Here is a 21,104-nt window from a genome sequence, read left to right as displayed (position 1 = left end):
TTTTTTTTGAAAATAAAATTTTTCCATGAAGTAAAGAAAGTGAAAGTGTTTCTTCGAAAACATTTTTATATTCATGCTTTATTTTGGACTAATAAATCAATTAAAATTAATTCAATCATTTTGTAACGTGTTCTTAGTCGAACTTTTTTTAGTAATAATAATAATAGTTATAAGTTGAATGGATTTAATAGTGCGTGTATAAGATATTTAGTGTTCCCAGACGACGAAAATTTTTTAATAATCAAATTCACTCAGAATTTTATTATTAAAAATGTTATAATTAGCATTTTCAGTGATTTTCAAAAAATAATTTGTACTATAGTAGCAACAATTTTTCAGTTGTTTTTCAAAAAAAATCTCTTGTTTAGAAAAGTAAAGTCAATTAAAAATCTGAAAATAATGTATTTTTGTAATGGAATAATAAATGGCAACATTTAATTATTATTTGCCGTCCATTTATGAGAGAAACTGCAGAGTATATTTTCATTAAAAATGTATGACGTATTTGCATAAAATGTTATGCTTCTAAAATGTACACGTTTATAACAAAAATACTACTTTAGAATCCACTGGCGTCCATTTAATTTATCATAAAGTGGGTTCTAAATTAAAAAAAATGCCATTTTTGAACCTATTATAAAAATTATATGTAAAATAGCGTCTGTAAACAAATTTTAAAGACAGAATTAGTAATATTTACTTATCGTAAAATATTTGATAAGTATTTATCTAAGAATTTTTGTTTATTTTATTGCTTTATCAATACGAAAAAAATGTCGACTTTTATCTCTTAAAGAAATTTTTCGTATGTGTATTCTTTCAAAGACATATAGAAATATGTAACGCAATAATTAACACTAAAGATCATGCGCGCACCTTTGACTAAACTATCTCAGAACTGTTTTTAAAAAAAAGGGATAAAAGAAGGTGTTAAGAGGTACCAAGGTTGCTGCTTCAGCAAAGGCAGCAGGTGCTACTAGAGAGCCCCCGGGGCTATTAAAAAAAAACTGTTTAGTCTCACTTTGTTTGCTATGAGTTTATATGATGCGCACACTACTCGTTTTTAGTGGTGAACTAAACAGTTGAATTGGGTGTCAAAACAGTTGTGCGATAGTTTGGTCAAATGTGTGCGCCCGCTCTTAAAATGTTACGGAACCATAACCGTAAAATTCATGTCGTCACAAAACTATTTTTTCATATATTCTATACGTTATTAAAATTATCTAAGTTTCTAATATAAGTTTATATTTTCCTAATTATTCTGTTGACTCAAAAGTCAGACACCATAATGTAAATATGACATCACATTAACTGAATTTCCACTGTTTAAATACATGTCTCTGTCATATTATATTAAAAAAACAGAGATAACAATAGTTTGATATCAGCAGTGGAAATTTACGATTATTTTTTTCTAAGTACTTATTCCTTATAAGCATATTGTTTACTTAAAAGACGCTGCGATGTAACAGAAATATGTAATGGATGGATTTATTAGTACCTTAATATTGTAACTATGAGTGGAGAAAATAAAAGTATTGATAAACTTATTGGTTTTTTACATTTTTATTACACTTTTAGAAAAATTACCTTATTTTTAAGTCAATATATACGAAACATGTTTTTAAACTTACTAGAATCATTTTTTTTTCTACATTGCGACTAATACTTACTACAATTATAAATGCGAAAATTTAGATGGATGGATGGATGATTGTTAGAGTTTGTAGCCTAAACGGCTGAATGGATCTCGAAATCTAGCACAAATGTGGAGGATACTCTGGAAGAGCACATAGGCTGCTTACTTTTGTTTTTTATAATTCCATGCGGACGGAGTCGCGGGCGAAAGCTAGTAAATAGAAATAAAACAAACCGGTAAAAATAAATCGTTTATTAATATTATTAAAAAAAGTAACGAAAACAATAAAGCATAGGGAATGCACAATTAAATGCAATTTTACTTAAAATTTAAAACAAAAATGTTAAAAAAAATTCATTACATTAATAAATTATAATAATTTTGCAACATATATTAATGTTTTAAAAAAGAACAGCAATTAACAATTTGTATATAACTTGTGTCTTTATGTTGTACATAAAGAAGCTATGTAATAACTTATTTAATTAAAATCGCCATACAAATTGAATTCATTCGTTCAAACTTTTCACTTATAATTATTAATACAAAATTGTCAGTTTACATATGAGATTACATTAATACTAGGAATGTACAATTGTAAGTTGTAAACTTAGATTACACACCTACACCACCGTTGTAGACTGTATGTATGTCTATGAGAGGTTGTAGACTTGGGATGTATGTATGGATGGTTGTATACTCGGGATGTATGTATGGATGGTTGTATACTTGGGATATATGTTTATCGTAAGTTGTATACTTGAGATGTACGTTTAATGTAAGTTGTATTCTCAATTTCTAATAGATATACAACTTACAATAAATGTATTATTGTAAGTTGTATATATATGAGAAATTGTATACTAGGGTACATCTAGAGGAGACTGAGGAGCATGTATATGAGAGGCGGTGCCCATGCGCTGTGTGTCATAGAGAGTCCGGTGAGCGCGGCCACCGCCAGCCACAGTACATAGATTATACCCATCTGCCATACAACGTGCGCGGCAAGAAGACTGGAACAAAATCATTTTATTTTACAAACATATATGTTGCTTGATATTGTTGACATTATGGTGGATATGTTTACACAAAACAAATATTTAAATCAAGTAAAATTGGTAAGCTTCTTTCCTTATAGTAATATTTATTTTATAAATAAATAACTAAAAGCGCCAATAGTCGGTTATATTGGTGTCGATTTCCGATCAAATGATCAATAGTTGAAATTACATTCACCTACTGTCAAACTATAGACACAATTATCTTGGATTGGTATAAAAATATGAACAAATTAATAAAAATCTGCCAATACAAAAGTATAAATAAAAACTAACATACGGCTTCGTTTGACCTTTCATACATCGATTGTAGTAGAAACTATGGGACTTACATGATATCCTTCTTCCTGGCCGCGGGCAGCGTGGACTCTTTCTCCTTGTTCAGGTATCTGCGCACTCCCAGGTGCAACGTCACGAAGTAATCCACCCACTGGAATATACATTAAATATTATAATACACTATACAATTATACATTTTACAATAATACACTTTATTATTTAGAACAGTATTAAAAATCAAATCCAGTTCACAAGTCAGTAGCCTGAGGGCAATGTAGGGCAATCATCATCATCAGAGGCACTACAGCCGCGGGTGGGCTTGGGCCTGGTCCAGTAAATTCCTCCATATCTGTCTATCTTGGGCTTTTTGTTTCCAGCCCTTATTGCCGACATTTCTAAGGTCTCTTAATATAGGGCAATACCCTATATTAAAATTACAAAGCCCTTAAAAAAAACTAAAAACGATAAATCATATTGAAATTTTTATTAGTTTTAGAGAAAAAAAGTTACAGCAATAGATATCTAAACTCCGAACATACTCTATAAACAGGAAAGGTACTCCCCTTTTTGTCTGCCTTTGATTTGCTTCAAGGGCAAATTAATAACATTTTTGTCCCTATCTGTACATTGCTGATCTGCGGATTAATTTAAGTTAAGTGGGTAATGAGTTACTTACATTAATATCAGATATATCTATATAGTAAAGTTCAGCGTCTGTCGGTGTGAGAGCGCGGGCGAGGTCGCGCGTGTTGTGGTTGTGGTAGCGCCACTCGTTGAAAATGAACTTCTCCAAGCGGCCTAGTGACGCCCACACGTTCTTGTGCAAACGGAACAAACTGTAATACACAAATACTAATATTAATGTGAAAGAATAGATGGATATTTGTTACTAGGTATCTTTAGCACAACTTATCGGATCTTGATGAAATTTGACACAGATGTAGAGCATAGTCTGGAAGAATACATAGGATAATAAAGAAATCGGGTGCAAAACTAGTTAATGACATAAATGTAAAAGTTTAAATGGATGTAGGTATCTCTAGAGCAGCTGAATGGATCTTGATGAAATTTGGCCAGTTGTAGAACATGGTATAACACACACATTACTTATGTTTTTCTTAATTCCGCGCTATTAAAGTCGTTTATATAATACTTGTTTTATTACAATTACCAAAAATGTCTGTAATGTCAAGTGCAAAATAATTTGCCAATATTTGATAGTATTTAATGGTTTTCCCAATGTCAACACTATATATTCTCTGAATATCTTTGATTACAATTGATTATGTGATGATGTAACTCACATAGGTCTCTTGCCCGTGAGGCGCAGCATCATGTCGAGGAGCAGCGCGGGGAAGAAGTGGATAAAGATGGCGGACACGCGGAACAGCCACAGCGATGACACAAACTCCAAGCGAGGGTACCTGATGGATATTAACGCAGATACACAGTAAAAAACAATCAATTCCTACCGTCTGTGCCTATTATGACTTAAATATTAAAACTATGACTTAGTTTTTTTGGAATTATACACCTCAAACATAGTCTAAACCTGATTTTAAGGTCAGGTCATCATTTTTGAGGTCATCTAGCCACTCTAAACATTGCAGTTATACAAATCATAACTAACTAACAATTTAGACTATTATAGTGAAAAATAGGGAAAAAGCAATATTTACCAGACAGCACTCTTTAATGGATACTTGTGAAGCATTTCATTGACGTGGTTGTCGAGCATCGTCCAGCGGAAAGGTTTCTGCGTTGACGACGAGCAGTGGTACACCGTCAGACCTGACCTGGACACACCAAACACTGTATATTAACATTCAAACTTTATGCCGGCTCTGATTGCATCTTAGCATATATCTATGTTAGGTCACTGTTATTAGACAGTCATACGAATTTAAAGTGACTAACATATTTTACATCACTTGGATACTTAAAGTTGTGTTGTTGGGTCTCGGACGAATCCGCGAGTCGCCTTTGAATTGTAATATACTTTATGTTGTCTAGCAGTGTAGTTTAGAAAATTTTAACATAATAGAAAGACTGAGAGTTTGATAGTGTTCATCTTAAGTTAGAAAAAAAAAATGTTAAATTGTTGATATATGTAAATATGCATGACGGGAGGTAGTATTAAGTAAACTATTAATATGAGGAACATATAATTTAGATATCTCTAAATAAAGATAGGTAAAAAGTCCAGTCCACTTACTTTTCCTTAGCAGCATGCCAGCCGGCTACTAGCAGTTGGTTGACAACCACATCAACTGGAATATAGTCAGCTATGTTCTTCTTAGACAACGGCAGACGACGCACCACGCCTGAAAATATATTCATATTTACTATATCGGCTTAAATTAAAACATTTTTTTCTCATTTTTTTTAAACAATAAATGGCAAACAAGCAAGCAGCCACCGAATCCGCCAAAATTAGGAAACTTAATCGACAGTATAGGAGAGATAAAGAAGTAATATTTCCCATTCCTATACGTCTCCTCCACCGTCAAATCCACTTTCCCATCCAATCCTTTCCTTGTAAGAAAAGAGTGGAACGGGAAAGGGACTAACATTGGGCCTTCCGGCACCACACTCATTAAACGAAACGGAATTTCTCCTACTTCACGCCTGTCTTCTGTGTGGCCGACCTATTAGTGCGAAGATATTAAAGCGAGCTCTACCACTGTCATAAAGATTTTTTACCTTTAGCTGCTCCCATTAGGAATCCCTGCGGACCAACCTTAGAACATGTCCATCCCGGCACTGGTTCTTTCCATGCAGCAACAACTGTACAAAATGTCTTTTTTAATATGAATCATGTTTAAAGAAACAAACAGAAATCTCGATTTCTATTAAAAAAAACTTAATTAATTAGTTAGCACTTCAGACACTTAGACAAAAAATTGTTATAAACCAATGATATAATTTGAATGCAATTGAATATTTTATATACATAATAAAATGTATACAATATACATAAATGTATACATAATAAAATGTATACAAGATACATAACTTAATGTATACATACTCATAGTTGGTCTGACAATGGTACAAGGGAACAAGTCTGCACAATTCTTCACTTCATGCTCCGCCAAGTGTTTTGTAAAGGTGTAAGTATTTAAATGGTTTTTAAGAACTCTGTAAAACGAAATATAACTAAGTGAGCCGATCCGCAGTCATTCAATTTTAATTATAGCCATTATATAGAGTCTTTATCTATACTAATATAATAAAGTGTTATTTGTATGTTTAAAAAATAAAATATGTGTTTACGACACACTTCTTTGTTGCCTAAGATGTCAACAATCACCGCATATTTTTGAATAATTCTTTTAATAAAAAGCCGTACACTTACGTTACGCTTTAGGCTATATATTTTCACGCTATTAAACTTCAGGGGTAATTATTTTGGATAAAAACCCTAATGTGGGAAACAGATAATAAGTTGCTGCCAACATCAAGGAAGCAAGATTGCCAAGTTTTGTCATGTCATGTCATTTTGACATTTGCAATTGACAATTTGACACATGTAAACAATAAAATAATTTTATGCTGATGAAATTTTACAGGAACAACTAGTTGACCATAAAAAGTAAAGAAGTTACAATAACTTATACTTACTGAGGTTCAATTTCATTTAATGCGGCATCATTCATAGTTTTAACTAAAGCTATAACTTTTTCAACATCTTCGGGGGCATCATATACTTTCTCATGTGCCTCATTTAAATAGGAATTCACATATGCTGAGGAGACATGAACCATTGCCTGAAAAAACATTGGATATTAGACTATATTATCAAAAAATAATATTTTTACATTTGTGTTTCATATTCCTTAAGAACCTAGAATATTTGTTAAAAAAAATAAAATATGTATTCCATGCATTATAACATTGTAATATTATAAATGCCAAAGTAAAAATAGATGGATGGATGTTTGTTGGAGTTGCTAGACTAAACGGCTGAACAGATTTTGATTAAATTTGGTATGGATAGTAGAGAATAGTCTGGAAGAAAGCATAGGCTACTCCCTTTTGTTTTTTTAATTCCACATGGACAGAGTCACAGGCAAAAGCTAGTTTGTTTATTATTGTTATAAAGATCTTTAATGTTATAACAATTAGCATGCATAGAATTTGTTTATTCAAATAATACATATTTAATACCTTTAAATTTTTAATTTCTTTGCATAATTGCATAACCCTCCTTGTTCCCAACACATTAATCTTCACAGTGGGACTCAAGTTGTCCTCAAAGTCGAGTGTTGCCGCTGAATGTATAACCACATTGACATTATCGATCAATATATCACGGTCCACTTGGCTCAGGCCTAAATCCTCTTTGCCCACATCACCTTCAACTGGTACTAACTTGTTGAATATGTCATTTGAATTTGTTTCTAGAAGCTTCTCAAACACCTGAGAAAAAATTGTTAAACACATAGCAATAAATTTGATTTGATTTTGGCAAAATGTTGTTTTTATGCTCACTTTGTGGCTATTTTTATATTTTGTTGAATCAATATATATTAATGCTAAATTATAGGTTTATTGCCTGGGATACTTGCCCAGTACAGTTAGCATAATGTCAATACGAACTGGCAACAATCTGTTCATACAATCCATGCTTGCGAGATTGTCCAACTGTGCTAACCAAGTGTGAACCAGGCATTATGGTGTGTGATCTATGATATTGACCTTAGGTAAGTTACTTTATTCTCTATCACATATATTGTGAGCTCCTAAATGTCCCTATCAAGGAACTCGGAGCCTACACAAGCTAGTACTTGGCCATTATCGCAGAATCAATATACTAAGGAAAAAATATCACTGAAATATTTACAGGTCATAGTAACATTAACAGACATATCTGTAAGTTAAGTATACTTGTATAAACAGATTTCACATAAATTTAGTTCTGTATACTTTGTACTCTAAGTGTAATACACTTGTTTATGTAAATTAGGTATTGAAGACATGTAGATGTGTTTATTAACATATTTATTAAGGGAATAAAACATGACATGCATATCTGATAAACTTAGTCATAACAATTACAGTTCCATTTATTGATAAGATCTTGTTTTGTTAAAATTAAATTGCAACCTAATTTTTTCTTGTGAAACAAAACACTACACCAAACTTTGTGAATAAATAATTTTAATTTTGTTAACAACTTTTGTTTAACTAAGAGTTCTCATTTTTTAATTAGTAAAAATAGTCTGGTATAGACTTACCGGGTTTTTGGGAAAACCGATTAATCTTGACGATATATCCGTGCCCTGCTTCGGTCGCATAAGTAAATACAATTTTCCAACATCTGGTATAGTTCTTAATATCTTCTCGATCAGACATAAGCCCACGAAACCGGTACCTCCAGTTATAAATAAATTTTTGCCGCTGTAAAATGAGCGGACTTCTGACTGTTCAGTCATTTTTGAATAACTTTTTCACTTTTTATTAAGTCCTATTCCTGTAACAAACAATTACAAGATGAATGACTAAAAATCAATGTTCAGTTCAGCTGAATTTGACATTTTCAGTTAGGTTAGCGGTTAGCGGTGGAATTGGCTACAAGGTCTTATGCCAAAACGCCAAAAACGTCACAATTTTTGAAATACCTGGTATTAAAAAATTATGCATTATAATTTAATTTACCTTTGCTATTACTACTATAGCTTTGTTAATTTTGCTTTTTTAATACTTATTGAAAGACGATCGACAAGGACAACGTATTTTGTATCAAAACTTGTAGAGGGAAATTGAAATGCGAGGATTAAACGATCTAATAATTTTCCAATTAAACTTAATTTATTTGAATTAAAACGGTCTGATGAATTCTATTTACTTGTAAAATTTGAGGAATATATGTGAATACATAAGCAAAAAGAAATTAAGATAAGTATCATAAAGAAAATATACAAATATCCTTGTCTAAAAAAATGCATCGCCGTCATTTGATATCTACGTAGACTTACAACACCTAACACCTACAATCAATTACAACGTTTTAAGCGAATCTCTTTGGGTTCTAACTAAACATTCTTGATGAGACACCTCTACGCCAGACGGTTTTCTGGTCGGACCTAAGGGTTTTCACTGCTAAAACATTAAAAAAACGTAACCATAGTTCTCATTCTCCTTGGAAAATTTGAGACGACTGGTGGTGACAAAAAATTTACTCAATCACGCTTACTACTCTATCGAGAGTGTGTAAATCGGCGTGTAAACAATTCCTTCGTTAACGTCATTCGCAAGAAATACTTAGTAATACCAGTTGGACGACTAAAAACTCGCCTTGTACAAAAACTAAAGGATACTGTGAAAAAAAATACACGTGTAACATTGTATGAAGAAGGTAAATTCTGTAATAAAATGATAGAAAAAAAAAACATATATACGGGCTTAGCCATTGTTAATAAAACCGACATATATTTTAAACTAAAGACTGGAATTGAAGGGGAGGAAGAAAGAATATAGATACCGACAGAAGTTAATAAAAAAAACATAATGTTAACAATAGTTTTTAAAACGATATAATTGCATTTCTAAACTCCTTATAAAAAAGTGTTTATAACAAAAGGATAATAAAATCTACAGGCTATCTATTTCTTAGTCTAATGGTTAGTGATAGGAAACCTTTCCATTTGCTACCTAGAAAGTAACCGCAGCTAATATAACACTATCGATAAATGGTAACAACACATTTCTATTTAGTATAAATACTTATCCTAGTATCCGCGTTTTCATTGTTTGTTCGTTTTAAATGTTTTTATAATTGACAACTTGCAATTTTGAGATTTTTTTAATCTATCCACACGTCACATCGTGTAAGGAATATCGAAATAAACGTTCCTTAAATCCTACAACAAACCAAATTAACTACAAAAATAAATCGTTAGGCAACAATAGTAAAAAAAAAAAACAAAAATATATTACACGCTTTATTAATAATTTTCGATAATTTCAGAACAGGATGGATCTTAACACATCCAAAACATCTGTCAAACAAAACATAGTATTTTTATTTTAACTAAACAAATTGCTATCGAATAAAACTAACGATGGCTTTGCTTCTATACTTGTTTTCTTATCGAATCAAATTAATCTTCTATTATATCCATTTAATATATTTAACTATCAATAAAGACGACGTATACAGAAGGTAATAACTAAAAATTAATAGATTTCTTTATGTGAAGGTCTAAAGGTCACAAGCAAATCGTAAACGTAGTGACCTTCCCTAAGTAATTATGTAGTTGTAGTAGTTGATGTTACCGAACTTTTGTGAAGTCGATAGTAGGTGATGCAACCAGGCATATTATAAAATGTCTAGATGTAGACGAAATTCTGATGGATCTCAATAGGTTACAAATTCAGGCTACTTTCAAATATGTTAAAATATAGCCTGATTGAATATTTTCCCTCCGTTAACATTTTGAAATTTCAATATAACAATAACCATTAAAACTGCAATGCAATATTTTATTAACACATTTACATTGATTTTCAATAGAACATACGAGACTCATTGTTTTTTATGAACAAAAAATACGTTTTAAAATTGAATGTATGATCTTCCGTGATCATAAAAAAGCATATTCTTATAAATGAAGACTAATAATACATTGCAATGCTTTGCGTTGTTAATTACTGCAAAAAAACAGATTAAACAACATGTTCTAGTTCGGATATTTCGGTTGTGGAAAATCACAAATTGTCTTGTCTATGGATCGGAACGAGCACCTCAATGGTTTATACATGATTCGACTAGATAATCGTGCTTGTATCGGGTACATGGTGTATAGAATCACGGGGTCGATCACGCGAGATCACCAGTCTATCCAGATTGTAAGGTCTACCTGACCAAGACTCATTTTACTTACTAAGGGCCTGTTCCACCACTGGCTGATCCAGGCTCAGATTGGTTAACAATGACGTCACTGTATATTTTACACTCTCGATTGTTTTCAAACAATTTACAATTCGGTGGTTCAGGCCCTACTCTCTACTACTCTCTACTCTACACTAACAATTCATTTTAAACGACTGTTCTTCTAGCGACTTCGATGAATGTAATTCGAGTAATAAGACCAAAGTATTTGCCTTGTGTTCATAGCATACTTAAGGGTCCCTTGCCCTCTGCGGTGGGCGAAGTTGTCTACGTACACCAATACGGTATGAGGGCTCAAGTTACACCGGTAGGAATAGCGGCATATTATAATATCGGCTATAAGTCTACGATTTCTCTTGATATCCTGCGTCTTGTCTCTACATAAGCAAGATTGCCATGGTTTGTCATCATGCCATATCATTTTTACATTTGCAATTGATAATTTAACACATGTGAATAATAAAACGAATTTTTTATAATTTCGTGCGGATGAAGTCGCACGGGAACAGCTAGTATGTATAATAATAAAACAATAAACTTTTCAAAGTAATTAGTCAGTAAGCACATACTTTCATCTCCTACCATACCTTTGAGTTGATGAATAGCGGGGTCAATAAATGTCAAGTGAGGCGTTTTGTCTTTTTTAAAAGGTCATCAGGTTTAGAATTTTACAATTATTCAAAGTTGGGGTAAACTGTATTTTAAGTTCTCATGGCATAAGTAGACTACTAGTAGAATTCTACTTGAGAATAGTAAGGCACGATGTTTATGGACTTGGACTCTATCCAGCTTCCAGCCATTCAGAGGATCCCAACAAGTCTCGATATAGCCAGCGGTTCCCATACTAATGATAACTTCTCTGAATGCTAGTCACGTTTTCCGAACGTTTACCCCAAGCAAAGTTCCAATAACATATTTTATTTTTAAAGATAGCAAATACATAGTCTTTTTTATTTAAAGTTTATGCATTATATTATAATTAATAAGTAATTACTTTGTTAATTATCGGTATCGTTGACATTCTATCAATGTTCAGTTTAATCCGGTGTTTAGATGAATGGAATTTAACTTACAGCCTTACAAATAAATGCGGTATATATTAGAGGAAGTTTGAGAGTAGCCCCCGTAGTAGAGAAGGTAAAGAGTAAAAGGTTAGCATGGTATGGGCATGTTATGAGGAGGGATGAATCGCATGTTACAAGGAGAACGTTAGTTATGAGTGTGGAAAGGTAGATCAGTAAGGTAGACTTAGAGAGAGATGGATTGCGTAAAAGGTGACATGATCAAAAAGGAAGTGATGACTGAGATGACGTATGATAGAGTTATGTTGAGGACAAAAACCTGTTGCGCCGACCCTACAGGAGTAGGATAAGGAGATGATGATGATAAAACTGAGTATAAGTAACATTTGTAGTAATATTTGCTTATACTCAGTTAATTCCTAAGTTTAACTTTATACCGCGTTTATTTGTTAGGCTGTTAGATAGTTACTATCTTATAAAATGCATATTCACGTATAGTTACACATTCGCATCTGTCTGCCTGTTTTTGTTGTATAAAATATGCGCATACAAACCGAGGAAGTGGAATAAAATTTATTCAGAATTAAAACATCTTATTAACGTATTGATAAGGATCGTATCGACCACTTTCCTTCTTTTGTGACATAAAATATAATTAAATCCTGCCTTCAAGGATGAGTTTAGTAAACAATTAATTGATTTAACACCAAAACTTTTGCTTTGTATGTAAGCCATACTGTTTTTTTAGCCTCTATATATCAAATACAGCTAAAGCACAGTGATGCAATCTTACCATAAATGTTCAATATGTTGTAAGCAGTTTGTCGACCGCAAATAACAAGCTCAACACAAAACTGACGGAGTATTACATTATCGTAGCATTAGTAATTACATTTCGTGTATTACGAGCAGTAAAACTGAGTAAGTAGTTACTTTGTACAAGTAACCTTCTTAAGCCTTGCCAGAAAAGATTGATGGCGAAAAATATGCAATGACGAAACCTAAGTCTCACTTGCGGCCATAGATTTTTAAGATATATATAGACTAGACATAGGAAACAACATTTTTCACCGGTTCAAAACAAACAACTTCTTTGTACGGTAAAATCTCAATGTCAAACTTAACACGCAGTGTTAGAATTATTTGTAATTTTTACTATCGGACATTAGGTAGCGCTAGTGAGATTATATGAAAAATGTTTTAAGTGAATTATCAATTATGTTTCCTCTATGTATTGTTTGAATCTCTTTGCGGCTAATCGCGGTATATAACGCGCGTCTACTGGCGTGCTAGTCAGCTAGCGCAGCTACTCTCAAGTGAAAATAGGCACTCAATCTCTGGTTGAATATCTTCACTATTTTAATATGAAAAAGTAAAAAAAGTCAATCCATAACAATCAATCTTTTATCTTCATTGCTTACTTGCTTTGGCACGCGACTTTGTTCGCGCAGATAAAAAGTAATATATATAACCTATGTTATGATGTAGTTTTCTAATCGTGGAAAAAAATTGAAACCGCCTTAATATTTTTATCCACAGTTATTTCAATATTATTTTATTATTTGTATATTAGTATAAATGATTACGGTTCAACGTTTATCCATAGTAAAGATGATGGTAATTTATTTTCGCTGCTACTAAACGGTACATCAATTGATTCAGACTCGACCAAGGTCATTGACCGGGTGATCGGTTTTGTTTTCACGCGAGCAACTTCAACTGATCGTTGGTGCATTACTTTTTTTTAATTAAAAACTCAAAAAGTACTTTAAGTAGTTAATTATCTATCAAATTAGTAGTAAAATAGGCTTTTTATTTATATACATTGTGAACGTAGTTGTAGAGGATATTTTCTTAATGGTCTTGCATAACGTAGTAATCGGCATGTTTACATGCATACTTAATTCTAAACTTATTCAGTATATTAGATAACATTAACACGCTCACTGCGTAACAGGCCGATATCGGCCTGCCGCGGTACTAAGATGGTGCGGACGAAGAAAACTATGTCCCTCTCGGTAGTACGAAACGATTATCTCAGGTGTATACATTACTTTACATAAAATTTATACATTATGTTCCTACAAATATAGCAATTTAATCTATCCTAGTGATGGTAGGTCTAAAAAGACCTACCACTCACTGGCGGAAATATCATTGAGGGCGCATTTTAGCCCGCCGCCGTACCAGATGAAGAATTATGATTTCACTTGCCGCAGTAAACGTGTTAAGTGACTATAAATTTGTAGTGAACGTGGATTTATTTGATTTGTAAACATCGCATGGAAATTTTGAATGGAATCTTTGTGATCCAATCCAATAAAACCCGATTTTTGCTTGAGTTCCGCAAACAGATTATGATCTAGATATAATTACGTCTTACGTTGAACTTTTACTCTCGTAACAGTAAATAAACATATTGGCGTCTCTGTCATTTCGAAGTAAGTAAGAGGGATGCCAATGTTTTAAGTGGAAAATCAGAGACGTTTAAATCTACACCTTTGATTTTTTTACCCTTTATATCACTAAGATCTTGTTTCAAGTCTCGATTCAAAGATCAATTGAATTAATAACAAAAATATTAAAACACGTTACAGATTATTTTGAATACACTAAGATGTTTTTTAATCTATGTAAGAACCTGTTTTTTATCTATGTAAACTTAGGCATTTCATCTAAAGCATTGCTATAAATTATGAATACCGGCATCACTAGACACGTGGAAATACCGAGCTAGCTGGACATTTGTGCAGCAATTAATGCTCCAGACTCTACTGTTACCTCTGTAATACAGGATGTTTGCAAATGCTATTTATGATACTTTTAATTGACAGACAAAAATCGTGCGGCATTACAAAAAAAATGAACATTACAAACCTTAACAAAACAAGTTGGAATATCTATCAATAGATTAGTTATGAACAATGTTATACCAAAAATAAAGAAAATAATTCAAGTATTGAACGGAACTCTAAAAGTTAAGTGATTTAACAAGGTTAACTAATACGTAGATTATAAGTAATCTTTACCTCTATTACACAACTAGTTACTCGCCTATAACATGGTTTAATGAATCATAAGTTAAACTTAAGTTAAACGTAGAAAACGTAGAGAAAGTTAAAAATACTTTTAACATATCACCTGTTACATTTCCTAAATAACTATAACACATTTTGAGGACAGTTTTCCGAAATTCAAAAAAAATTATCAACACCGCTTAGGACACGTTTCTGTATTAGTAAATTTGTTATTTTTAATACAAAATTTACATACCTTTTAGAATTAAAATGAAAGCACAATTTCAAATAACACACGGTGGCTTACACATCGAGCATTGGTAACGGCACAATAGTGACTGGCCGGACACCCAAGCGCAGCAAAGTTAAAAACGCCGTGCGTACATTTGAATACAAATAAAATAGGCTCTATAACATCAAGCAGTAAAATTCACATTCACTAACAGTCCTCTCATAATACTGGTTCGTTTCAAACTAAATTTATGTTAATGTAGAGTATTAGATACGAGTATGTTTTTAAATATTTGATGACGTAAGTGTAATTTTCTTTTAACAACAAATAACGTTTTAAAGGTTTTAACTGAAATTTCATTTGTTGATCGTTTGATAAGGAAGCGGTTTTCCATTGCATGTTTCAATACAGACTTTACGGAGTTTACGGAGGTCGAAAAATAATATGAAAGTAGGTACTCTGCTCTTGGAATATTTCGGGAAAGTGTGAAAAGATGACTCTGTTTAAAAAATAATTTAGAAATACACAATTTAGAATTCATGTTTACAATCAACAATTAACTACTATATTTAAAATTAATAAATAAACATGTATGTTATGGAGGAAAATAAACAGTATTATGCTAAGTCAACCTTGATCTTTGTCTATCTTTGAAATGAATTGAATTTTTGTGCGTCAATGACGTTGAAATTATTAAACAAAATATTGGTGTGGACTATGACCAAACGACGCCGGATCGTGCAGAAGACTATGGATTTGTAAACTCCATTGACCGACATAAGAAGTTTTCGCATAAAAAAAAGTGAAACATATTAAAATAACAATTGTTCTATTTCTTGTATTAAGAGCGGGTGCGCCTTTGACTAAACTATCGCACAACTGATTATTCTCGCTTTGATTACTATGAGCTTATATGGAGGTGCACACTACTCGAATTTTGTGCAACTAAACAGTTGAATCCGCTGCGAAACAATCGACAATCGCACAACAGATAGTTTAGTCAAAGGTGTACCCGCATTCATTTCCTCACGTACAATTTAACGAAGCTAAAAACTTAGTAATTTTAAAATATGCAATCTAAGTAAAGTGTACATAGTTATGTCTATTTAAGTGGATGATTTAAAACAAACATCGTTGGACATTGCTCTCTCACGTCTACAAGCAAACATTAAACATGTGTCGACATTTTTTTTTATTTCCAAACAGAATTTTGTGTAAGGTTAGCGCATGAATCCATGACGTCATACTTTTGAAGTCCTGTCACACTTAAAATCGATAGAAAATTAATAATTTTTAAAGTATTTCTTCAGTCTTACTACTGTATTATAAATGTGAAAAGCTTGTTGCCTAAACGGCTGAACGGATCTCGATTATTGGCAGAGCCTGGGAGAATACAGGCTACTCACTTTTGTTTGTTTTTTATTGTTAATTTCGCTTCTGTCTGAAAAAGAATATTTTTGTGGTCATTATTTCCAATAATACATTCTTGAAGAATTGAAACATTGTTTTTTTTTAATATCAGCAGTTCTAACACTGGCATGCTACAACAGTTACAAGCAAATTTAAAAAAATAACTAACTAGTTCTACGATTCCATGTTTTTCCATAGTTGTGTAATGTGCGGTTATGTAAATTTTATGCCGTGACGACGTACTGCAATGGTGGGTAATTGTATGCCCTCTTTATTGGTTTTCCACTGATATATGAATGGTGAGAAGTTAATTAACCTTTTAAACGTCAATTAAATCATATGTCCTAGTAAATTTTTGTATCTATTGAAATAACTCAAAAACAACTCTGCCGATTTCAATTCTTTCACCATTAAAAATCTACGTTATTAGTAAGTACCATAGGCTAATATTTTTACTTTTTTTTTTTAATTTCACGCAAACAAGGTCGCGAGCAACAGCTAGTTGTAAACATAGTGATATTCAAACTTGAACTGAATGGCGAATTTCACATGAATCACTGCGCAGAAATAATTTTAATCAGCCTTTTTCGCAATCTAAATTATCCCCAGCTACAGAAGAAACGAAGAGTTAACAAGAGTCGGAATGCAATTCGTTTTTAGATAAGTACCCCAGCTTTATTTACATTTTTAGCAACTGATCCAACTAAACTAGGTTTGTTGTGGTTAACAACCATGGTCGTATTATATATCACGATCACATGATCGAATGTACGCACTCTCAACCATTGTTATTAGAGCTTTTGAATTTAATAATGAATGAATAAACAATTTGAATACACTTGACACCTAGGTGAAGATCATAATAAAAAAAATCATTCAGGTAACATAAGCAAATGTTTCGTAACGTCTATCTTACTTATACTCGGTGAAGGTCCAATTATGTTTGTTCTCGACTTGCTCGTATAGACAGGTCAGGGTTAAAATCATAGCATTATTTTATGAAATGACTAAGGTATTTTTTTCTAATAATCGTGAGATAGCGATTCTCATAATGTATTGTTATTTATAAAAATTACTTACCATAAGCTCTTGGTAATTAAGTTCTATTCTGCATCTTCGTTTGTATATTCTGTGCATTTCAAAAATCATATTTATTTCTGCCGAAGTAGTAGAGACAGACATCTACCGGTTACACCCAAACACTGTTTATGGAATGTTAAACATTTAAAATGTTCAATAAAAAACTACTTCAGAGTTATGATACTGCTCACTACTATATTCTGACCAGAAATATAATAAACATCACCATGTTGTGTCAAAATGTGCAACTTTGCGTTGCGGAAAATAGTAAGGTATGTAATAAAATTGAAGCTTCCCAAGGCAAGGATTTTTCTTTTTAAAAATATCTAGAATTAATATTGTGCAAGGAGTTCAATTATAATTTCGAAAGTAAATTGTGAAAGTTTGTTTTTATATAAAACGGTAACAACTACACTGTTTAAAACCGGAACGAATAAAAATTCGAACAAACAAAACAGCAATTAAGCGAAAGGGTTCTTTAGTTGTGTAATAAACGAAGATATTTAATGCAATTTAAAAATATAACGGAATTAAGTTATGGACATCAGAGGTAGTTTTGAATTTTATTCGCTACATACAAAATACAAGTCTTTATATTAATTCTAGCTTTAGCCTACATCTTCATCATAAATTGAAATAAAAAAATAAGTACCTTGTGTTCTTCTACACTATGCTCAACATCTATGCCTTTTAACGAGATCCGTTTAGCAGTTTAGAAGGCTAAGGGCCTGTCACATCACTGGCTGGTAGAGGCTCAGATAGCTAAAAAATGACGTCAACAAAAGGCCCTTACTCTAACAAATATCTATACATCTAAACTTTCGCATTTATAATATTAGTAATACGTAAGGTAGATGAAATAAAACTTGAATAATGAATCTCTACAGTTTATTTTCGTAATTCTTAGAGTAAAAATTTGTGGTTTGTAGACACCTTATTGAAATGAGAATACGGCTTACTTTTAACGTAATATAAATGTATTACTATTTTAAGTTCATAAGTTATTCTATATTTTATATTAATATTTTACTACAAGAATATTTATGAACAAATATTCATATAATAAACGTAATAATGTGCGATGACAGTTTTCGAGTTTCTCTAAACGTTTGTATATTGTTTGACAAATCTAACATTAAAAAAATATAACCTTACCCAACATAATTTAATCCATAAATATTCCCAATAAAGCAAAAAATCTACTCAATATTATATAGAAACTTAAACATAACCCACGGACTTAAAAGGAACCTTATAAAATTGAGATAAAGGTATAAAATCGTATAGCATTAGGAAATTAAAATTAGGAAATAAATTTTTAAATACGAAAATATTTTTACAATCATGTCTTACTTGTGATATAAATGTGATTTTGAGATTACTAAATATGGCAAGACATTAACTAAGCTTATCTACTTACAGTCGGGCCAGCGAGATAAAAATAAACATACAAACTTCTACCAAATTGTATTACGACAGCGAATGTAACCTTAAGGATCTGTCCCACCACTGCCTGATAGAGGCTCAGATAGCTTAAAAGTTACGTTACTGTCAGATAGAGTACCAAAATCCGATATTTCTATCATATATTTTCACTAAGGGGCACTACAAAATAGTATTGCCTGTTTTTAAAGGGTTAATTGGGGAAGGGATGGCAATATATTTTTAAACGAGTATCATAGTAGTGGAAATAGCGGGTTCTTTTGTTTAGAATTTGTTACATTGGATTACATTTTTCATCGTTTCATTGGTGATAATAAATTCATTCCAATACTTTATCTTCTAAATGTTTTTTTCTCGCTGGCAAGACTATACCTAAAACTTTATTTTTAAATTAAATTAACAATATAAACTATTTAATTATTGCTTAAATATTGCTTTTATAAACGTAAAATACACGGAAATTAACGCATTATTTTGTCAAAACGTTTTAAATTAAAACATTCATTTTTATATAATGGCAATTAAAAATGTGACAGATTCGAAACTTAACCTAAAATAAAATCTGTTTATAAATCTAATTAAGTACTGGCTGGAATGTTAAAAATACTTTTCATGATTTTTTTTTAATACAGTCAATTACACTGGAGGTTCCGATATAAAAAATAATTTATACCATTCTTGTAATTTAAAGTAATAAATTGAGTATTAAAATTAATTTATAACTTATTAAATAAAATAACAAAAGATTATTGTAAAAAATAAAGCTGATAAATACGTTGATTAATAAATCTAAAATTGTTGAAAATGTACATCAAATTATATCGAAATTCATTTAAAACTGTGTAAAACATGCTTAAATAACACATAGCTACCACCTTCTTAAAAACTAGTATGAAAAATAAACAACTTCATAGCAATTCCTTCGAAATAATACAAAATATAATGTAACTTTATAATCTTGCCGCACCGACATTTGTATTGGAAATCTTTAAAAAATATTTATATCAGAAAACATTTTTTTTAAAACCATTGTAAATTAGTCAATTCCAATAAAAAACAAAAAAACTTCAATACCGCTTAAAAAACATTTTTTGAAAAAAAAATTTGTTACTTTTTTCTCATAATTTTTATCCATACAAAAAACTAAAATTAAAAAAATATGAAGATATTTAATACGTTCCAGAAATGATATAAACATATTTTGTGAATGGACAGTTACAAATAAATCTCATTATCCAAGGACGGATATTATTCATTGCACTTTATGGAATGTTTTTTTTTTAACTTATTCTATTAATATTATTTAAAGTGACAAAAATACTATTGAAATACTTCACTACGTGAGTTTTTTCACATTCTTATACGAGTTTTTCTCAAAAGTGAATCAAGTAGATATTATTTCTATTTCATTTTGACTAGAAATAGTACGGCTAACAATTTAGAATTTAAATGTATTTTTTGTAACAAGGCAATTTTTTGTATCTGTGTACATGATTGATTTAGTTAGAGTAAAAAAATGTATTTTCTTCAATTCCGACAATCTCTGTAGATATGTATGTTGTACTCGACGAATGGTATCTTGTGTTCTGCACCCAGGTAGCATAAGTCCTAGAAAACAAAATGTCGTATTGTATTAAAAAAATATTGTCGCCAATTTTACTTGGGCGTTTCCCACCAAATTACAAATTGTCTGATAACGATTCAACATGTAAAATATGTGATATCGGATTTTGTAACCTTATCTGACAGTGACGTCATTTTTAAGCTATCTGAGCCTCTATCAGCCAGCGGTGGGCCAGGTCCTAAATATTATAAATTCGAAAGTTTAGAAAGTAGGATGTTTGTAAGAGTTTGTAGCCTAAACTGCAGAACGGATTTGACGATATTTGGCATTGATGTAGATGATAGTTTGAAAGAATACATTTATTTATTTATTTTTATTTATTTATTTACAATAGGAAGCCAACATATCACATGAAATAAGTTCTGTATGATGAAGAAAACTAATTATAACTAAAACACAATAT

At 31.4% G+C, this 21,104-nt stretch overlaps 2 protein-coding genes across 3 annotated transcripts in view; both read right to left on the bottom strand.

Moving 5' to 3' along the window:
* Positions 1-2,037: 2,037 nt before the first annotated feature.
* Positions 2,038-15,268, bottom strand: LOC106107422 (putative fatty acyl-CoA reductase CG8306). Its single transcript, XM_013288273.1, has 12 exons — positions 15,169-15,268; positions 8,217-8,452; positions 7,147-7,398; positions 6,601-6,746; positions 6,008-6,117; positions 5,680-5,763; positions 5,192-5,300; positions 4,656-4,772; positions 4,281-4,400; positions 3,653-3,812; positions 3,030-3,127; positions 2,038-2,652 (listed from the first exon to the last, which is right to left on the bottom strand). Exons 2-12 carry the CDS (start codon positions 8,412-8,414, stop codon positions 2,514-2,516), a joined length of 1,533 nt encoding a protein of 510 aa, XP_013143727.1. The 5' UTR covers positions 8,415-8,452; positions 15,169-15,268; the 3' UTR covers positions 2,038-2,513.
* Positions 15,269-20,603: 5,335 nt separating this feature from the next.
* Positions 20,604-21,104, bottom strand: part of LOC106107299 — a 38,285-nt gene continuing 37,784 nt past the window's right edge. For both annotated transcript variants that reach the window (XM_013288098.1, XM_013288099.1), the window contains exon 20: positions 20,604-20,685. In XM_013288098.1, the coding sequence (XP_013143552.1) occupies positions 20,605-20,685 (81 nt within the window). In that variant the 3' untranslated portion in view covers position 20,604. The remainder of the gene's footprint in view (positions 20,686-21,104) is intronic.

Source organism: Papilio polytes, unplaced genomic scaffold (genome assembly GCF_000836215.1).
Source record: "Papilio polytes unplaced genomic scaffold, Ppol_1.0 DF822067.1, whole genome shotgun sequence".
Taxonomy (NCBI): domain Eukaryota; kingdom Metazoa; phylum Arthropoda; class Insecta; order Lepidoptera; family Papilionidae; genus Papilio; species Papilio polytes.
Note: the sequence above shows the minus strand (reverse complement) of the source record. Positions and strands in the feature narration are given on the sequence as shown.

Bases quoted from the DNA above. Each gene is read 5' to 3' on its own strand.
- LOC106107422 (XM_013288273.1), bottom strand. From the start codon at position 8,414: ATGACTGAACAGTCAGAAGTCCGCTCATTTTACAGCGGCAAAAATTTA. The intron at 6,747-7,146 runs GTATTAAATATG...ATGTTTTTTCAG, and splicing joins AAGAAATTAAAAATTTAAAG to GCAATGGTTCATGTCTCCTC. The intron at 3,128-3,652 runs GTAAGTAACTCA...TGTATATTCCAG, and splicing joins TAGATATATCTGATATTAAT to TGGGTGGATTACTTCGTGAC.